General features: G+C 39.9%; 1 protein-coding gene across 7 annotated transcripts in view; it reads right to left on the bottom strand.

The window, feature by feature from the left end:
• ARHGEF28 (Rho guanine nucleotide exchange factor 28) overlaps positions 1–20,104 on the bottom strand; it is a 321,591-nt gene that overhangs the window by 249,421 nt on the left and 52,066 nt on the right. For 6 of the 7 annotated variants that reach the window (XM_027606410.1, XM_027606415.2, XM_027606414.2 and 3 more), the window contains exon 2: positions 4,730–4,773. In XM_027606410.1, the coding sequence (XP_027462211.1) occupies positions 4,730–4,762 (33 nt within the window). In that variant the 5' untranslated portion in view covers positions 4,763–4,773. Of the gene's footprint in view, positions 1–4,729; positions 4,774–18,185; positions 18,226–20,104 lie in introns of those variants that run through there. The other variant, XM_027606411.1, reaches the window with a different exon arrangement.

Raw genomic sequence — 20,104 nt, 5'->3', positions numbered from 1 at the left:
CTCCTTCCTAAAGATAAGCAAGCGGAAATATTTGCCAAAAAACTATAAAGTTCTACAGCACACCAGACAGAATCAGAAATTTTAACACCCTCTGAAACAAATTCCTGAGATACAAAAAAAAAAATTTTACATTCTTTCTTTGTGCACACAATAAAATACACAAGATTATGAAACTATATGGGCATAAGAAACAGGTCAAGATTTGAAAATACTACATAGAAACTAAAAATGAAGTAATGAAAACTAAAATTGTCCTGGCAAAAAGATAAAGAGACTCAACAATACAGAAAACTTAAGTAGAAAATAAAAAATATTGGGGGCGCCTGGGTGGCTCAGTTGGTTAGGCGGCCGGCTCTTGATTTTGGCTCCTGTCACGATCTCAGGGTCCTGGGATCGAGCCTGGAACCAGGTTCCATGCTCAGCAGGGAGTCGGCTTGGGGATTCTCTCTCTCCCTAGCCCTCTGCCCCTCCCCCTGCTTGCACAAGCTCGCACACACGTGCGCTCCCTCTAAATAGATTAAAAAACAAACAGAAAAAATGCTTCTAGAATTCAGACCACAAAAAGAACAAAAAACAGTCCTTGAAATGGCAGCTGTTTGGAAAGAGAAAACAATAGTGAAAGACCTAAAAGAATAAAACTTTAAAAAGAAACATGAAAGCCTTCTTCATGGATCCAAACAAAATGCATAAGGAAAAAAAAGAGTACTTACATCCATAGATTTTCTATAGGTATAGAGATATCTTTCCACCATCTTTTTAAAAAATTTTAATTCTAATATAGTTAACATTACAGTGCTGTATTAGTTTTAGATGTACAATATAGTGATTCAACAACTCAATGCATTATGCAGCACTCATCGTGGTAAGTGTACTCATGATCTTCTCTTATCTAACCAATGCCAAGCCTGTGCCCTGCCCCCCCAACTCGTAAACATCAGTTTGTTCTCTGTATTTAAGAATTTGTTTTTTGGCTTGTCTCGTCTTCTTTGTTCATTTGTTTCATTCCTTAAATTCCACATGAGTGAAATCATATGGTATTTGAAAGTACAACATTCATGACAAAAACCCTCAACAAAGTGGGTTTAGAGGAACATCCCTCAACATAATAAAGGCCTCACATGAAAAAGCCACAGCTAACATCATACTCAATGGCAAAAAAGTGATAGTTTTTCTCCTAAGGTCAGGAACAAGACAAGGATGTCCACTCTCACCACTTTTATTCAACATAGTACTGGAAGTCCTAGCCACAGCAATCAGACAGGAAAAAGAAAGTAAGTCATCCAAATTGGTAAGGAAGAAGTAAAAGGTTCACTATTTGCAGATGACAAGATACTATATAAAGAATACCCTAAAGACCACCAAAAACCTGCTGGAACTGATAAATGAACACTCTACCATTTTTAGTAAGGATTCTCTTTAGTGACCAAGAAGCAAAGACCTTCAAATTCTAAAAATGAATTCTGATGCCAAAACAGTTTATAATCAAAGGAACAACAAACTCACCTGAACAAGGTGCCTTTTTGTGGAGGGTGGGTCAAAGTTGGGAATAATTTCTATCAAATTTTTCCTCATAATCATCACTCCATTTATGTGATTTAATTCTCCATGAAATAAATCTTGCAATTAATATTTTTAAAGCCCATCTTAATAAGATTTTTCATTAGCATACAATTATTATTTTGTAATTTGTTATAGGCCCTTTAAAATCTCTAGTTTTATTTGGGTCTTACGTACATTATATACTTGCCAGTTCTAAAAGAACATATCAGCACAATTAAGATTGTTAGTACATTAAAGTATCAAAATAAAGACAACCAATATATTGCAGCTGAGGGGCACCTGGCTGGCTCAGTCAGTAGAGCCCGTGACTCTTGATCTCAGGACCATGAGTTCAAGCCCCGTGTTGGGTGTAGAGATTACTTAAAAAGATAAAATCTTTAAATATATATGTATATACACATAGTAATATATATTTTTATATATATTGCAAAGAAAACATCATCTAAATAAATGCCTTAATAATTAATGCCTTAATGTCAATAAAATTCAACACAAATATAAATACAACTTTGAAAAAACATACAAAAATATCAACAGTGTTTATATTGATGACAGGATTAAACATGGGTTTTTTTCTTGATATTCCCAATTCTTATATGAAACATAAATATGAATTTTAAAAATTAAATATTTACAAACCAGATTTTATAAACTAGAAGCTAAAAGTAAATATTTATCAAACTTCTGAACACAGAAAAGCAGAGAGGAGGCCCGCCCCAAAATACAGAAACAAGTTTTACTATAGTTCTTATGTGTGCTCTATTTACATGTTACTAATTTGGTAGAAATTGGTTTAAGTCCTATTTTCATTATAATGTATCCCCTCTGACCTCTCACCGCATGTGCCCAAGTACACAGATTGGCTGAGATCAGTTTGTAATACTGACATAAAATTTTAAGTGGGGGGGGATCAGGTTACAACATATATATGTGTGTGTGTGCGTGTGTAACCTGATATACACATATGTGTATATATGTGATATATGATATATATATATCACATATATATGATATATATATCGAGTAAGAGTCATATTAAACATAAAATACATAATGCATTTCATCTAAGATCATTTAAAATTTCCACTTTAGGGCGCCTGGGTGGCTCAGTTGGTTAAGCGACTGCCTTCGGCTCAGGTCATGATCCTGGAGTCCCGGGATCAAGTCCCGTATCGGGTTCAAGTCCCGTATCGGGTTCCCTGCTCAGCAGGGAGTCTGCTTCTCCCTCCGACCTTCTTCCCTCTCGTGCTCTCTGTCTCTCATTCTCTCTCTCTCAAATAAATAAAATCTTTAAAAAAAATAAAAATAAAAAATAAAATTTCCACTTTATATTCCACTAAAAAATTTCCAATTATGACACAATTGAATTTTATTTTATACTCATTACAAGACCTGCTAAATTGAGACCGATTTTATCATGTATCATGCTGCTGTTTCCCCGTCTTCCATGTTACTGTGTGTACACAGTAGCTTAGCTTTTTAATGCCAAATCCTGGTAGAAACATCTTGAAGCATTTAATTCATGTATCACCAACAATCACAACTAATTTTGTCACAAGTAATCTTAAGTGACAACCATATGACCATTATAACCAAGGACACACATGCATAGGTAGTAACTACAACATGACATCTGCCAGAATGCACAGCGGATATAGGAACATCTCAATTTCAGAGATGTTAAAATGAGGGAGGGAAAAACTGCACCTTAGAATTGACAAAGAATTATTTTAATATAACATCTACTGGGGATGAGATTCTGAGTAATGTCTTCTTAACACCTTTCATATATCTCATTTTATTCTAGTTAGTATATACTGTTTGACAATTTGAAAAAATATTTTTGCTTATGCTTTTTAAGTCCCTTCTTTCCTTAGGCTATTTGTACTGCCTCCCTAGTCTGATCATAATCGAATAGGTAGGAATCCAAACAGCTATACTACAGGATGTTGATCAACTACAAGATTTATTATCTTGATGAAGTTTGTGGGATTTGAGGTAGGAGAGCAGGACAGAATAAGAAGAGCTGAGGAGGAGGAAGATACCCAAAAGAAAAAAAAAAAAGTCAGGGAGACTTAGGAGCTATTTACAGTTTAGCCTTGGACCATTCTTCATCTTTAATTATGGCTGAGCAGAGCCCAACAGCCTATAGACAGTTTATGACCTGCACATCGTAACCTAGGAAGAGTACTACAGACCACTGGGTAACCCAGGAGGCACCCCTTTCATTATTCTGACATCCATTCATTTTCATTTACTTTTTCTGCAGAGAATAGAGTGGGGGATGTATAAGGTGGGGGGATGGGTAGGGGGAGAGGGAGGGAAGGTGGGCTACCTGTATAGTGAAGTGTGGTAAGGGGAAATGAATACATTTTAACTGAAGATTCTAATTAAGTTTGTTCTAGTTCCTATACTTCATTCTATTAAGGATTAACCTAAATTGAATTCATATTCTTAGTCTAGATGCAGTACTCTGGCTGAACTCCATGCACTGAAGAGTCAAAGGTCACCTGAAACCACAGTTCCCACATACCCATCCACGCCCACCCCGACCCCCACCAACTCAGCCACATTCCAAGGAAAGAGGTTTTGCCCAAACTAAGGAGGGAAGAGGAAGCTATATGCCATTTTACATGTGAAGAGACCATCCATTCACTTTCCTGTTACACCCAGCAATTGTTCTCAAGAACAGAATCCTTCCTCCCTCAATGCAGAAGGCACACCTGACCAAGCATCTCACTGGGCATCTCTGTGACCCCAATCCCCACCTATTCTATGAATGCCCCAGCACTTTGCCCTTTGAACTCCTATTTCATTTTAGCTGACACAACTGTCACTAAACCTTACCCAAAAAAAGACACACAGAGAAGATATTCTTGAATATTATCAGGATATCTTAAAATACAATGTTCAAATATCATTCATATGAATGAAATGGGTATTTCTGAGTCCAGAAGTTATACAGTTTAAATAAAGCTCCTCAGGGAAATATCATTAAAACCCAGACCTTAGAACCAAGAGCCAATCAGTGTCCATGTGAGACAGTAACACTCTATTTTTTTTTTAAAGCCCCAACTCAACAGAGAGCCAAACATCTCTCCCTGGTCACAGAGGTTTTGAGTGTTAGAAAGGGCCACTTAGAGCTGAAGTCCAGTGCGTAGGGACTTACGTAAAGAGGTACTTCGCTGCAGCTCAACTCCATGGCTTCTGCATCTGCAAAGAAAATAATGAATGAGAACTGTTATTACAGGAGGCACTATAACCAACCAGCACTACTGTGTCCTGCCCTGCAGTTATCAACAAGGGAGGAAGAACCACTGATAGGAAAACTGCAGACACAAGATCATGAACGATAGGAAAGACATTCTATCTGTATAAGATACCCTCCCCATTCTTCTTTCACATTAATTTCTACACATAAGGAAAACCTATCAACCCCAGACATTATCCTACTGATGGCTCTCAAAAAAGAAATATTTGAAATATTTCAAGAAGCCAAGGAAGTCAACATAAACCTGTCCGAAGTGTTGCCTTAGTTAACTCCTTGAATAATAGGCTACTCAAGAGTTAGAATCCACCGTGGTCCAAATAAGGCTGGAGACCTCAGTGACAAGACAGTTCTTTGCCTCTCATCCAGAAGGCCAAAGATTTCAGTCTCATGATTACACGGCGAGTAGGTACTCCACTGTTACCAACCTCTCCACCAGTTGGATCCATCCCATCTGCCTCTGGGTATGCCTGCTCCTTTAAAACCCACACCCAGAAACCAGCTTAAAGCTCATGTGGGGAAAAAAAAAAAATAGCTAGCTTCATTCCAAAAGGGATTCACTAACCACCTACAAGGGGCCAACCATTAGACAGAGATGATCAGGAAGTGCTCCAGCCCTCAAAAACCTGAGCTCAACAAGAAATACCTAAAGACAAAGTGAAGAGTAGGCTGCATGAGAATTCTGAAAGGGTCAAACAGAGAGACCCAACCACCACCCAAGTTCTGCCTCTGGGTCCCAGGCCAAACTCCAGCTGTAGTACCCTGGGGACAGCTGGTAGGGCATATAGCAACCTGAATTGTGACATTTAGTACAGTAATAACCAAAGTAGACACTAGGCAAGAAGGAAAATACTCAAAGTTCTATTTTTATAAAAACCTTCAACTTCAGTTTTATTAATACTTCATACACATGCTGCAACTGGCACCCTCCTAGGTCACAAGTTATATTTCCTAAGTCATCCTCAGGGAAGACCAAAGGTCTAACAAGCTCATTTACAACACATTGTACCCTGTGGCAGTTTATGTAGACCGACTTAAATGTGCTTGTGTATTATAATCAATTCTTCATGAAACTAGCCTCATAAACTAGATGAATGGCTTAAGCATTCTAGGAAGGAAACTTCAAATTAAAAATAATACTAATAAGAATATGACAAATGAGACTCTCATTCCTAAATATGAATTATTCATCAACCCCACTACAAAATAAAAATGACTAATCTAAGAACAAATAGCCCTCCCAAAAAATCATCCATCAAGTATGTGTTTAAAATATGAAAGTATACCCAAGAGCTTATACCATGACCTCCTACCCTAAATTTATACTGTGCTTCAAGATATCAGCAATTTTTTTACCTATGTTTACAATCATGCTGTACAATTTCCATCCATCAAAAAAATTTCACTAAACTTGACAAAATTAGATCTTTTTAAAATTTCTACTTAATAGCAAAAGAAGTGTATTCTACGGTAAGTATGGCTTAAGAAGGAATGAAATACACAGAATATAGTAAAACCAAAATGTATTCCTTTATGAGCAAAACTTTGAACACTATTGAATATTCTAATAAATCTTAGAACACACCAAGCTGTGTAACAGGTGTGCCATACACTCATAAAAATACAGATGTTTTCCCTTATTCAGCTTTTTACACCTTGTCTGATGATACATCTAAAAGAAATCACTTTTGATGAGAATACGGACTTAATCTGAAGACTGATTTACTTTATTTATTTATTTATTTATTTATTTATTTATTTATTTATTTATTTATTTATTTTGACAGAGAGACAGCGAGAGAGGGAACACAAGCACGGTGAGCAGGAGAGGGAGAAGCAGGCTTCCCGCCGAGCAGGGAGCCCGATGCGGGGCTTGTTCCCAAGACCCTGAGATCACGACCTGAGCCGAAGGCAGACACTTAACGACTGAGCCACTCAGGCACCTCTGAATTACTTCTTTAATAAAAAGTAATGTTGTAGGGGCTTCTGGGTGGCTCAGGTGGTTAGGCGTCTGACTTCAGCTCAGGTCATGATCCCAGGGTGCTGGGATCAAGCCCCACATCGGGCTCCCTACTCAGCAGGGAGTCTGCTTCTCCCTCTCCCTTTAACCCTCTACCTGCTTGTGTTATCACTGGTGCACACTCTCTCTCTCAAATGAATAAAAAAAAAGTCTTGGGAAAAAAGTAAGGTTCTATGGGAAAAGCATTTAACCACAATCACTGGTAGGGCAGCTGCTTGGATAAGAAGCTTGAAAAGCACCATGAGTGAAATTCATTCACTGTGTCATCCATAGGAAAGATATTGTAATGAACTTGAAACTGAAAGCCCACAGAGTTCCACAGTACATCAATCGTGGTTAATTTTATAGCACTAAGAATTTCAGCTGAATAAAGCCAATTACACCTTCAAATTAAGGGAAAGAAAGAATTTCAAACATGGTCCAATCTTTTCAATTTCTGCCATGAGATGGGAAAGGATCATAAAAATCCATACACCACACTGAGGTGTATTGGTTATACTGTGGCAAAGTACTTTAAAAAGCTGTCAGACTTAAACATGGACTACATAATTTTCTCTTTCCAAAATAGAAGGTTCTAGTTATTCTAAGAAAAGTGGCTATTTATGACACGTCTTTAAAAACATTCATTTTTCCAAATAAATAGCCTGTTCCATCAAGAGAGGGGTGATATTTTAGTAAGTGAAAAATATCTCAAAGGAAATTCAGGTTATAGATAGTATATGCCATCACAACATTTTGAAAAAGAGTATTAGTACATGTTACCATTGCTTGGTGACTTTGCTGCAGTAATTAAAGCTTGCAACCTAGTAAAGCCCTCACATCTGCAGGCTTTAAATTCTTGGAAAATAAAAAAAAGCTTTCAAATCTACATAAATCTTTCAAAACAAATGTTTCATGGGTTTTCTATTTTAAAAATGGGACAAGTTCTAAGTTATAGGAGGACTGAGTGACATCAGGGAAGATGGAAGTTTGCGGTCACTTTTAAACATTAGGAAACTTGCATAATTAGTGGATGGGATTAAAACATAAATCCCCTGATTTTTAAGTGTAACACCGTACTACCATTAAAACGTATGTATCATAAAGAGGTTATCTGATTCAGCTATGACACACATTAAATCCAATTTCAAAGTAAAAGTGCTTTGAACCAGACACCCAAACTGAAGGGTTACAGAGTATTACTAAACAAAATAATGATCCATGTGTCTTATTACTTTCACTGACATTATTATATCAATGTTTTTAGTGAGAACAAAAAGGTTATGAATAACACTTAATCTTCGTAGCTTTTTTTTTTTTTTTAAAGATTTTATTTATTTGTCACAGAGAGAGTATAAGCGGGGGAGCAGCAGGGCAGAGGGAGAAGCAGGCTCCTCGCCGAGCAAGGAGCCCGATGCGGGACTCAATATGACTTGAGCAGAAGGCAGACACAATGGAGTGAGCCATCCAGGTGTCCCTAATCTTCACAGCTTTTTAAATTTGGGGTAGGTTTTAGATAATATACTGTTGCAGTAGTACAATTTACAAATAAACACAATAAGGATACACGGGTTTTGGGGGGCTTTTTTTTTTTTTTTTTTTACTTAGTAAGGGTACAACATTTGGCAGATCTGCTCCTATTAAATAAGCCTTTCTCCCCACTTATCAGGCAGTGGGTAGTCTTCCCAGTGGTTTCCTATGCAGGCTTAGTAGACTAAGGAAGGAGCTGTGGAGTGTGCCCAGGGCACCAGAGCTGGAGTTCTAGGTTTACCTAGCATGAAGGTGCATGGGAATTGTACCGCAGGGCAGAAGGCGGTATCACACCACTTTAAAGCTACAAAGGATCCAAGTTTCTCTACACTTTACCTTCATTATGATGCCAATGACATCAAGTGAGGGCTTCCAATCTGCATCATACTATGATCTCAGCCAAAAGGTAAACATCAAGGGCTAGACAACATGCCCTTTCTACTTCACCTTACATATTGAAGAACTCCAATTTCATTACCCTGCCTACTCTATCTTTTGCCCTTTTTCAGTACAGACATTGAACAACCATTTGAACAGCAACTGTTTAGTTCTTGAAAGAAACTACATTTCACTCCTTTTAAAAATAAACTAAAACTAAAGTCCCCACAACTATCAGCCTTGGTCCCAAACCTTCTAAAAATCGCTCTCAGAATTTCTTGGTTGAGTTGGGGAGAGAATAATTTGTGGCAAGTGTATTATATACTCAATAAAATAATGTAACTTCAAACTGATATAGGTATAAAAAACTATATTCTCATCTGAATTTTTCTAAAACTGATCCCTCACAAGATCTGCACTCACTTGCACAGATGCATGACTAAACCATGCCGTGTCACCTTTTACGTCAAGTTTAATAACAAAACTATTTTGTATTTGCCAGACAAGTATATAACTGCCCACATTCTACACACACTAGCTTTTCACTACACAAATGTTATGCTCTACACTTCATTTCCCAATGCTTGACTTCTCCTTCTGCAATTTCTAAAATTCTCAGACTCAAGTAGTTTTTAAGTTTTTATTTTTCAAAAATGTCTCTTGAAAAGCTTAAGGCCAAAGTATTTCTAGTGTTTCTGGCAGACACCAGAGAATGATTTAGGGTACACAGCCACCACTTTTAAGTTTACTTCCAAAACAGAGGGGGAAAAAATCTTGTGAAAAGAACATCAAGATGCAAAATCTTCAGTATTTCACACATATTAGAAAGAATACCTAATATTCCAGTAACATCATTTGCTAGTTACTTCTAATAAAAATTAAACCATTTAACAGGTGAAGAAAATATTCTGAATTAAAAATAAAAGAAAATATAAAATTCATCTTATACAGAAAATAATCATTCTTGACTTTATGGAATTCTGGGTTTCTCCATATAAAACCCATGACTTTATTCTATCTTTGAACACATCCAAATTCTTGGCTTGTATACCTCTTACAAGACCTATTAACAAATAATAGTCAAATATTTATTAATACCATTAGGAACTACATTTGGAAGGCTAATGCGTTTAGGCACCATGCTAAGTATTTTACAAACATCTTAGAGAATCCTCACAGCAGCCCTGAGAGTAATGTGTAGGAGGTCTTACTCACCTGAATCTTTATTTACAAGGTTACACTGAAGCAAAAGTTACCTAAACCTAAAAGTAATTGTTAAATCAACTGACCCCTTGGAAGATGAGGAGCAACTCCCTCCCACATTCTTTCTTCACTTTCTTCATTTTCAAGAAAGCAGAACCCCAGGCAAATCTTTTTTCCACCACTCTTTCCTATAAGATCTTGGTCCCCATTTTAAAGAGATTCACTGTAGGCACCTCCCTGACACCTGCTCTCCGCCGGTAAGAGGACATCCAGCATTACCAGCTCCACTTTACAGGAGTAAAAAGACAAAAAAAAAAAAAAAAAAAAAGGCTCAGCAAAATCGCACCACTTCGCTGAGATCAAACCGCTGGAAGTGGCCAAACTGGCGTGTGAGTCCAGCCCATCAGATCTGTCCAGCCCAAGCTCTCCTCAGCCTCAGCACAAGGGGGCCTTTTGTAACATAACTATGGTCTCAAAGATAGCAATTTGCTTGGCTGAAAAGCAGCAAACACCTCATAGGAGTAACGTCTCAGGAGCAGGCTGTCCACGAACACCAGCTCTGCCCTCTTCCAAATGTGTGACTCAGGCCCATTATTTCCCCTCCCTGACGCAGTCTCTCATCTGTCAGGAATAATAGTAAGAGTGCCTATCTCCTAAGATTTCTGTGAGGATTGAGATTTGACACTAACCACAGAAAATACTTAGTGCCTGTCACAAGCACTCAAAGGCTAGCTGCAATTATTAAGCTTAGCTAAAGGATTTTTTAAGCATTTGAGTATTTTGAATGACCTCCTAATGTTAGACTGATCAAAATGACTCAGCACTAGCTGGGGCCAGCCACGTCTGAAATGGGTCCACCCAGCTCAGCCTCACCCCAGCCCAGAGGAACCTCCAAGCATCAAGAATTCTGAATGGGATTATACCAGATATACGTGACTTTTACAGAGCTGAATATTGCCCCTACAGTCTGAGAACTCAAAGGAGCCATTACCACTGGGACAACTACTGCCATCTCGGGTTTGAAACCCTCCCTTGGAAATGTCGATTCACGGCTCTGTAAACAAACCTAGGAGCATAGAATTCTGTGTTTCACAACTGTTCTGCTAACTGGAGAAGGAGAAAAGAACACATCAACAACAGGGAGATAAGGCCAAGTCTAAGGAAAAGCCTCAGTCCTGGCACAATGGAAACGAGTAGGAGAGCATATGAGAAATAAGCCTGTTAAATACACAGTGGTGTCTACAGAATGGTCTCAGACTAGTGTCATCAGGTTACCTGAGTTACACAGGGTTGAGCAGCTTCAAGTGGAGGAACAGAGTGCAGCCGAGGAAGAAGGGGAGACAGTCTGAAATGGTGCAGCCTAAATGAGAGAACATCTACGAAGTACAAAGAGGAGTGTGAGCTAGCTGCTAACGAAATGTCCCACCAATGATGAGCACTGGGTGTTATACGCAACTAATGAATCGTTGAATGCTGCATCAAAAACTAATGATGTACTAGTTGCGGGCTAATTGACAATTAAAAAAATAAAAAGTCCCACCAAAACTGTCACACTCACTTGTATTTTGTAGGCTGTATTTGCATACAAAGCCTTTTATAAATCAATTAAAACAACCCCTTAACCATCTCACTTACACTAGTGATCTGTTTAGTGTATCCTTCGTCATCAACGCAAAGCTCTATCACTCGGCATCTTGGGCGAGATACAACCCATCTAGGTGTCAATCCCTCTATCATGTCCACAAGTCAATTTGCTGTCACCCACTTCGTGCCAAGCACCAGGGAGGCTGTCATGCGAAAGATTAAAATATATGACACCCTACCCACCCCTATCACTGACGAACTCACAATCTGGTTTGGATAAGATCTACATCCATGAAAAGCTACAAGTTTTAAGGAGTAATAGCCCTGACCTGACAGAACATAATAGTGTGGGGCAAGCATGAAGCGGTGAGCTCTAAATGGAATGGGGGTGGAGGACTAGTACGAAAAATAAGACCATTATACATAATCCGTCCCTAAAACACGCCGAAACCGTGACAAAAGAGAACAGACTTTCAGGAGCAGAGGGTCCCTTGCCAGAGATTCAGTAACACTAACTGCAGAATTTGGTCAGAATTTAACAAAATATACTCCAGCTTTTCTGACAATGTGCTTTACTTTTGCTTTTTCTGCCTAACAACATACACAAACAAGTTTAGTGAGGATCTCATTGGTACTGAATATTCTCTACTTGGACAAATGACCTGATCAGAGTTATCAGACCCTTGTTTTTTTGCCAGCTTCTCATTTCTATCCTTTAATTTTCCACTCATTTTTATAAAGCAAGGAAATACACTGACCCTTGGACAACATGAGTTTGAATTGCTTGGGTCTATTTATCAATGGATTTTTCTTCGATACATATAGTCAGTGTTCTGAATTTATTTTCTCTGCCTTATTTTTTCAACATTTTCTTTTCTCTAGCTTACTGTGGTGTAGGAATACAATATATAACTACATGATTTCACTTATGTGGAATCTGAAAAAATAAAACAAAAAAAGACTCACAAACACAGAGAACAATAAACTGGTGGTTGTCAGAGGAGTGGAGGAAGAAGCAAAATACATGAAGGGAATGATTAAGAGGTACAAGTTTCCAGCTATAGAACAAGTCATGGAGATGAAAAGTACAGCTCCAAGAATACAGTCAATATTATATTAATTTACGGTGAATACACTTATGGTAGGCACTGCATAATGTACAGAACTGTTCAGTCTCTATGTAGTACACCTGTAACTAGTCTAACATTATGTGCCAACTCAACAATAAAAATTAAGACATTTTTAAGCTGGTATAGCTAAATTAGTAGACCCAATTCTAGACAATAAAACTAGTGGACACGTGTAAAACCTGGAGAAACTCTAGAATGATCATTTAACATTTAGAATTATGACCTTAAAGCAAAGATTAAAGGAAAGGAGGCTTAGCCTTAGAAATAGGACTAGTCTTGGGGCACCTGGGTGGCTCAGTCAGTTGAGCCTCCAACTCTTGATTTCAGCTGTCATAGTCCCAGGGTTGTGACACTGAGCCCAGCATCAGACTCCCTGCTTAGCATGAAGTCAGCTTGGGATTCTCTCCCTCTGCCCCAACTGCTCCACACATGCGCTTCGTCTCAGGGAGGGAGGGAGGGAGGGAGGGAGGGAGGGAGAGAGGGAGGGAGGGAGAAGAAAAAGAAAAAAAAAGAAAAAGGACTAGTCTCTAAATGTTTAATTTAGTTCAGCGCATTTACTCAGAACGTCCTATATGCTTATTACTGGGGGAAGGAAAAAGTGTGTCTCCCTTCAGGTACATACCAATCTGTTTGACAATAAAGGGCTTACCGATATGAAGTCAGTAAATCACCTACAGAAAAGACAATACCAAGGGTCAAATAAAGCTCCCAGGGATCAGGAGGCAGAAATACTCTCATCTGTCAGTAGCTGAGGCATTGGCACGGCTCCCCAAGGAGATGGAGCCTAAGCTGAGCCTTCAATATAGTTTTTCAGTCAGGGGTACTCCTATCACAAAAGGCATTTAGAAATGGGGCAGGGCATCTTTTCAGGTTCTCAAACAATGGGGTTGGTGAGATGGGTAAAAAAAAAAAAAAACGAGAGGGACCTGCTACCGGCATTCAGCACCTGGGAACCACGGATGCTCCATGTCTACAACACCAGGCCAACCCTACATAAAGAGTCATTCCAGCCCAAATGGCACCACAGATCTCTGTTGAGAATCACAGAGGTAGACAATAGACATTCACCAGGTACACGATGAAATGGGAGGACATCTCAAGCGCAAGAAATAATAGGCACGACTGCATTAAGTATAAACGTGTTGCTCAAGGAGGAGCAAACACCTCCAGAGCTTTTGAAAGTTTATGGGGTGGTGGTGGGTCAGAAGGATGCAAACTTGTTCAGTGTCCCAAGGATACACCTTACAAGGGAAGGGATGGGAAGGGAAAGGGAAAGGGAAAGGGGAAGGGGAAGGGGAAGGGGAAGGGAAGGGGAAGGGAAGGGGAAGGGAAGGGGAAGGGAAGGGGAAGGGAAGGAAGGGGAAGGGAAGGGGAAGGGAAGGGGAAGGGAAGGGGAAGGGAAGGGGAAGGGAAGGGAGGGGAAGGGGAAGGGAAGGGGAAGGGAAGGGGAAGGGAAGGGGAAGGGAAGGGGAAGGGAAGGGGAAGGGAAGGGAAGGGGAAGGGAAGGGGAAGGGAAGGGGAAGGGAAGGGGAGGGGAGGGAAGGGGAAGGGAAGGGGAAGGGAAGGGGAAGGGAAGGAGAAGGGAAGGGGAAGGGAAGGGGAAGGGGAAAGGAAGGGGAAGGGGAAGGGAAGGGGAAGGGAAGGGGAAGGGAAGGGGAGGGGAAGGGGAAGGGAAGGGGAAGGGAAGGGGAAGGGAAGGGGAAGGGAAGGGGAAGGGAAGGGGAAGGGAAGGGGAAGGGAAGGGGAAGGGAAGGGGAAGGGAAGGGGAAGGGAAGGGAAGGGAAGGTCGGGTCTGGTTTTTTTGTTTTGTTTTTTTTTTGGTTGCTTTTTTTCCCCTTTCTTCTCAGTTGGGACCTATAGGTGCCTGCAAGGATGAAGGAAAGAAACCAGAGTATGAGAAGTGCCGGGGAGAAGAGATCCTGGCACTGGGTGCCAAGTGGCCAGGAATGTTCGATGTCCTAGAACAAGGACAGTCCTGCGTAACTAAAGAATTGTCCCATGTCCTTCTTGGCCATTTGGACAGATTTTTAATTTTGCTTCTAATGGCCTGGGTGTGCCTTTTCCTCAAAGAAGCTAGCCATCTTCAAAAAGTCTCCTCCAGGAAGGGCATTCCTCACAGGACAGTTCCTACATTCTAGAAAACCATAAACTACATAATACTATCCCTACTGTAATTGCCCGGGAATTAACAAATTTCTTTCTATGTCTACCATTAAAATTCCTAGATATTTTTGTTTAAATTAGAAATTACCCAACTCATACTTTATAATATGTATATTAATATTCTTTTTCAATAGAAATGCTAGGCCTCAGTATTTCAAAATTACTGTGGAAAAAAGTCTTACTATCTAATTCCGCACTGATTCTGTTGGGGTAAAAGGTTTTATTTTTTCTCACTAAGAGAAACCAAAGAAATCAAAAAAATAAAACCTTTCTCACCAGGAGAAACTAAAGAATAAGGCTCTGTGTACATGCCCGCTGTGGTCTGAGTGTTTGCCTCCCCCCTAAAATTCATGTTGAAATCCTAACCCCCAGGGAATGGTATGAGTAGGTGGGAGCTTTGAGAGGTGCTTAGGTTAGGAGGGTGGAACCCCCATAAATGGCATTGGTACCTTATGGAAAAAAAAAAAAAAACAAAAACAAAAACACAGAACTCCCTAGCCCCTTCTGCCATGAGAAGCCTCTGACCCAGAAGAGGGCCCTCATACAGCCCCTACAGGCACCCTGAAATTGGACTTCCAGCCTCTAGACTATGAAGAATAAATTTTTGTTTATAAGCCACCCTGTCTGCGGTATTTTGTTACAGCAGCCCAAACAGACAAAGACAATGCCAAATATATGGTCAGTGCTTAATTGGTACTTCTCACATTAGGACTTCTCATCGACAAGACTACATTTAGTTCATCTCAACTCCAACATACACACCTATGCACACACAAACATGTAACAGACTTACCTCTCATCTGCTAGCTCTCTATGTTCATATTCTCCTCTAGGTGCAAGGTCACTAACTGAGTAATATAATCCAGGTTCATAGGATAACAGACAGACAGTGAGGAGTGTGAAGTCTCGATCCTCCCCACCAGTAGGCCATACCTTGACCCAGAACACTAACTGATGGGAATATGGAAGGAAAGCAGGACACACAGCTTGGGGCAAGTAGGTCTATTAGCCAAATTAGAGGAAATATGCAGTTCCCATCCTGTGTATTACACAGGTACCTGTATACATCACAGTCTTGTCTAGGTGTGTGGCCTATAAATTTAGGTTACATTTATGGGGAAAACTTCATTTTGGCTGAGTTCACAGAGCATTTAGCAGAACACAGATACTATACCAAAAAAAAAAAAAAAACCAGGTATGAAATGAGCCCAGTCAAGTAGTTATTTTTTTTTAAGATTTTACTTATTTATTCATGAGAGACAGAGAGAGAGAGAGAGCACAAGCAGGGGGAGCGGCAGGCAGAGGGAGAAGGAGAAGCATGCTTCCCACTGAGCAGGGAGCATGATGTGGGACTCGATCCCAGGACCCCAGGATCATGACCTGAGCCGAAGGCAGATGCTTAACCAACTGAGCCACCCAGGCACCCTCCAGTCAAGAAGTTATGATTGGCAGTATGACTGACACCAATTCCAGACTACACTCATTGTCCACATCAGTCATGAGCTCACACCCTGGTACACTCTCCTGATTCCACTTCCTCTAACTCTATCAGTTGTTGAAGAACCACTGTAGTTCTTCCCACTTTTCTCCATCTCTAAGATGCTGCTCTGAACAGAAGATATCTTTCCCTATTTTTGAAATCAACTAGCCATAGATGAGGCCTTTAGAATGCTTTCTTTCTGGCCTGCCCATATTACCTGATCCATCTCTCCTGTGATCTGAGCCCCATTAATTCCAGATAGCTAAAGGACTTGGTACCCACAGTAGTTCCCTCTTCACTGATGTGTCCAAATTCTATTTCTATGTCCCCCTCCCTTCTGTCCTATGGTCAGCACTAGTATTCTTTTTTTTTTTTTAAGATTTTATTTATTTATTTGACAGAGAGAGACACAGTGAGAGAGGGAACACAAGCAGGGGGAGTGGGAGAGGGAGAAGCAGGCTTCCCGCAGAGCAGGGAGCCCGATGCAGGGCTCGATCCCAGGACCCTGGGACCATGACCTGAGCCGAAGGCAGACGCTTAACGACTGAGCCACCCAGGCACCCCAGCACTAATATTCTAATGTGAATAAGTCAGGGTCCTTGCCCTAGGGAACTCCTAGTTTACTGGAGAAAGCACACAATGAAACAGCTAATACCATGTCATACCATGTAATGTTACCATGTAACATTAGAGTAAAGAGAAGTATGGGGTGCTGGCAGAACACATGGGAAAGGCATTAATCCTGACAGGAATGAGTAGGGTAAGCTTGTTCTTACAAGTTGACAAAGACTTATTAAATGTTTTTAAATCTAAACTTCCTCTCTGTCTATATGATGGATTAAATAACCCGAGGACTCTATTGTTTAAAATATTAGCTAGACTATTTTTAACAATTAATTCAAATGTGTAGTTGAACTCTCAGTAATGGAGCCTTCCACAGATCCTTTAAGACCCATCAAAAAATCATTGTGATCACCTACTGAGAATATTTACCCTGAAAAGATTTGCTGGTCTCAGACAAGATGACTGGATCCTAATGGCCACTGAGAGCAAGAGATGAAGTTACGGATCCACATGTAGTTGAGTATTGGAACTGAAACTCCTGCATCAGACGTAAAGCAAAGGGCTACACCCTTAGTCAAATAGAATATTATGACATAGCAAAAGGAAAAGAGAAGGAACTTTTCTGTTTCAGTCCAAGCCTTTGCTAAGGAGGGGAAATGATGTTCTTTGGACATCTTCAACTACAAAGTTTACATACAAGATAGTCCCATTTATGGTTATGCTCAGGGTTAACTCTAAATTATAGGACTCCCACAGTTGAAGTGTCATTAGTCATAGGCTTACAATGCAAAATCTTGAGACAGTTGACTAAAGCTACTGATCATGAGAAAGACAATAAAACAGCAAAATTAGACCCTCAGAAATTCAAGTAATAGACTAACCAAACATTCTGCATGTAAATATGTTTAAATAAAGATGCTAAAAAATAACTTATGAGCAGAATATGATTTGTTCCTGGCTGACTTAAGGACCAGGCTGCTTTGACTAAGACCCAAATAGAACTTCAGAAACTAACAGGTTGTTGGGCGCCTGGGTGGCTCAGTCATTAAGAGTCTACCTTCGGCTCAGGTCGTGATCCCGGGATCCTGGGATCGAGCCCCGCATCGGGCTCCCTGCTCGGCGGGAAGCCTGCTTCTCCCTCTCCCACTTCCCCTGCTTGTGTTCCCTCTCTCGCTGTTGTCTCTGTCAAATAAATAAATAAAATCTTAAAAAAAAAAAAAAAAGTAACAGGTTGAGTGTTTGTAAATGCACCGGACAGGTTAAGTAGCAAAGAAAGGAAAGTCAGGAAATAATCAGTGAGCTGGAATTTTGAGCTTAAGAAATTACCCAGAATAGGGCGCCTGGGTGGCTCAGTCGTTAAGCATCTGCCTTCGGCTCAGGTCATGATCCCGGGGTCCTGGGATCAAGTTCCACATCGGGCTCCCTGCTCGGCGGGAAGCCTGCTTCTCCCTCTCCTGCTCCCCCTGCTTGTGTTCCTGCTCTCGCTGTCTCTCTCTCTCTCTCTGTCAAATAAATAAATAAAATCTTTAAAAAAAGAAAAAAATTACCCAGAACACAGCACAGAGTCAGAAAAGGTGAAAAATATGAAAGATGTTAAGAAACATGAAATCTGGAATGATAAAGTCCAGTATACATTTTATAGAAGTTCCACACTAAGAAAAAAACAACAGAGGATAAATAATATAAAGGCTTTTGGAGAATTTCCATCAGTTGATAAAATCTCAGATTCTGAAAATATATGAAGTCCCAAGAATTCTACATCTAGATAGATCAAAGTATAGAAGATCTTAAAAAGGTATTTTACCAAATCACATCTATTGTGTGGTTTCATCTTAATAATGAAAACCATGTATTTTATATGATGACTGAGAAAAATGCAGAGTATAGAGAACTGTTCATATTGGTTATAATGTAGAACTGCAAGGAGTGATAAAAAAAAGGTCTTCAAGTTTTTAAAAATACTCCTCTGACCTATAATAAAATGTATAAATAAGACACGTGGTCATTTTTTTAAATGTTTACGGTTTTAAATTCTAAGTTGTATTTAATTTGAACTTAAATTTAACAGTTTAAGTTTTATGTTTTAAATTTTTTAAATCTGAAAAACAAATTCAACCACAAAAGGAAAATCACTAGCACACCTTGGCTCTACACTTTTAAAGCTGTTTGCTTCAAGGTCTCAGTTTACTTATCAGTAAAACATGGGATGGTAGTTTCTACTTTGCAGAACTGTGTGGAAGATCAGATCAGCTACGAGAGGTGAATCTCCCCATGTTGATACTTGGAATTCCTTATTTTAAAGCAAAATGTGCCTCCCCCAATTTTCATACATTTGTCCTACAACTGATTTCTGAAACTCTACAGAACTAGGGTCAACCCCTTTACCTCACAACCTCTGAAGACTACCTATCAACACTTCTCCACTCCTGTAGGTCTTCTCTAGGAGGAGAACTGCTCCCTCCATGACTTCCCTCACATCACTGTTTCAAGCAATTCTCAATATATGAGGCCCTAACTAGTCTGCCCTTACTATATTACTAGTTGTGTTAAAGATAGTACCACCACTTGGGCTTAAAATCCTAGACCATTTCTGATTTCTCTTCCATCCTCATTCCCCACACTCCTTCATTCACCAAATAGTCACTATTGGCACTCTGTCTCCCTCCCATCTCTTCTTTGTTCTCATTATAATCTAGCAAGCCTTTCCTTTCACCTCTCCCTGCCAGAATATTCCAAAATAGTCTGCTATGTGGTCAGCAGCATAATGTCCTTCCTACTTCCAACTCATTTTGGATATTGATGCCAGGTTAAATAGTCAAAATTATTTCCATCATTTTACTTCCCTGGTAAAGAACAAACCTTACCCTCTGGTGCCTATCAGATGAAGTACAAGCTCCGCAATGGGCATCCAGAACCTTCCACAATATTGTTCATACTCATACAACCCATCAATCACCACTTCAACACACAAATCTCACTTGGACCCAGATTGGCTGCCCCATGGAGCCACAGACACCCAGGCTCTACGAAGATGGCCCTCCCCAAACCTTTTACCTCCATGAATCCCTCCCAAATATTCTAACACTGTTAACATGGGACATTAGAGTTTGAATCTTGGCTCAAACACCTACTAGCTCTGTGACCTTGAGCTACCTACCTGTCTCACAATACCTATCGTAGGATCAAATGGAGTCCAGTAGGGAAAATACTTAGAAGAGTACTGATGTCCAGTATCAAATTCCAGG

Source organism: Zalophus californianus, chromosome 5, assembly GCF_009762305.2.
Source record: "Zalophus californianus isolate mZalCal1 chromosome 5, mZalCal1.pri.v2, whole genome shotgun sequence".
Lineage (NCBI taxonomy): Eukaryota > Metazoa > Chordata > Mammalia > Carnivora > Otariidae > Zalophus > Zalophus californianus.
The sequence above is the reverse complement of the archived record's forward strand: the minus strand, read 5'-3'. Positions and strand labels throughout refer to the sequence as shown.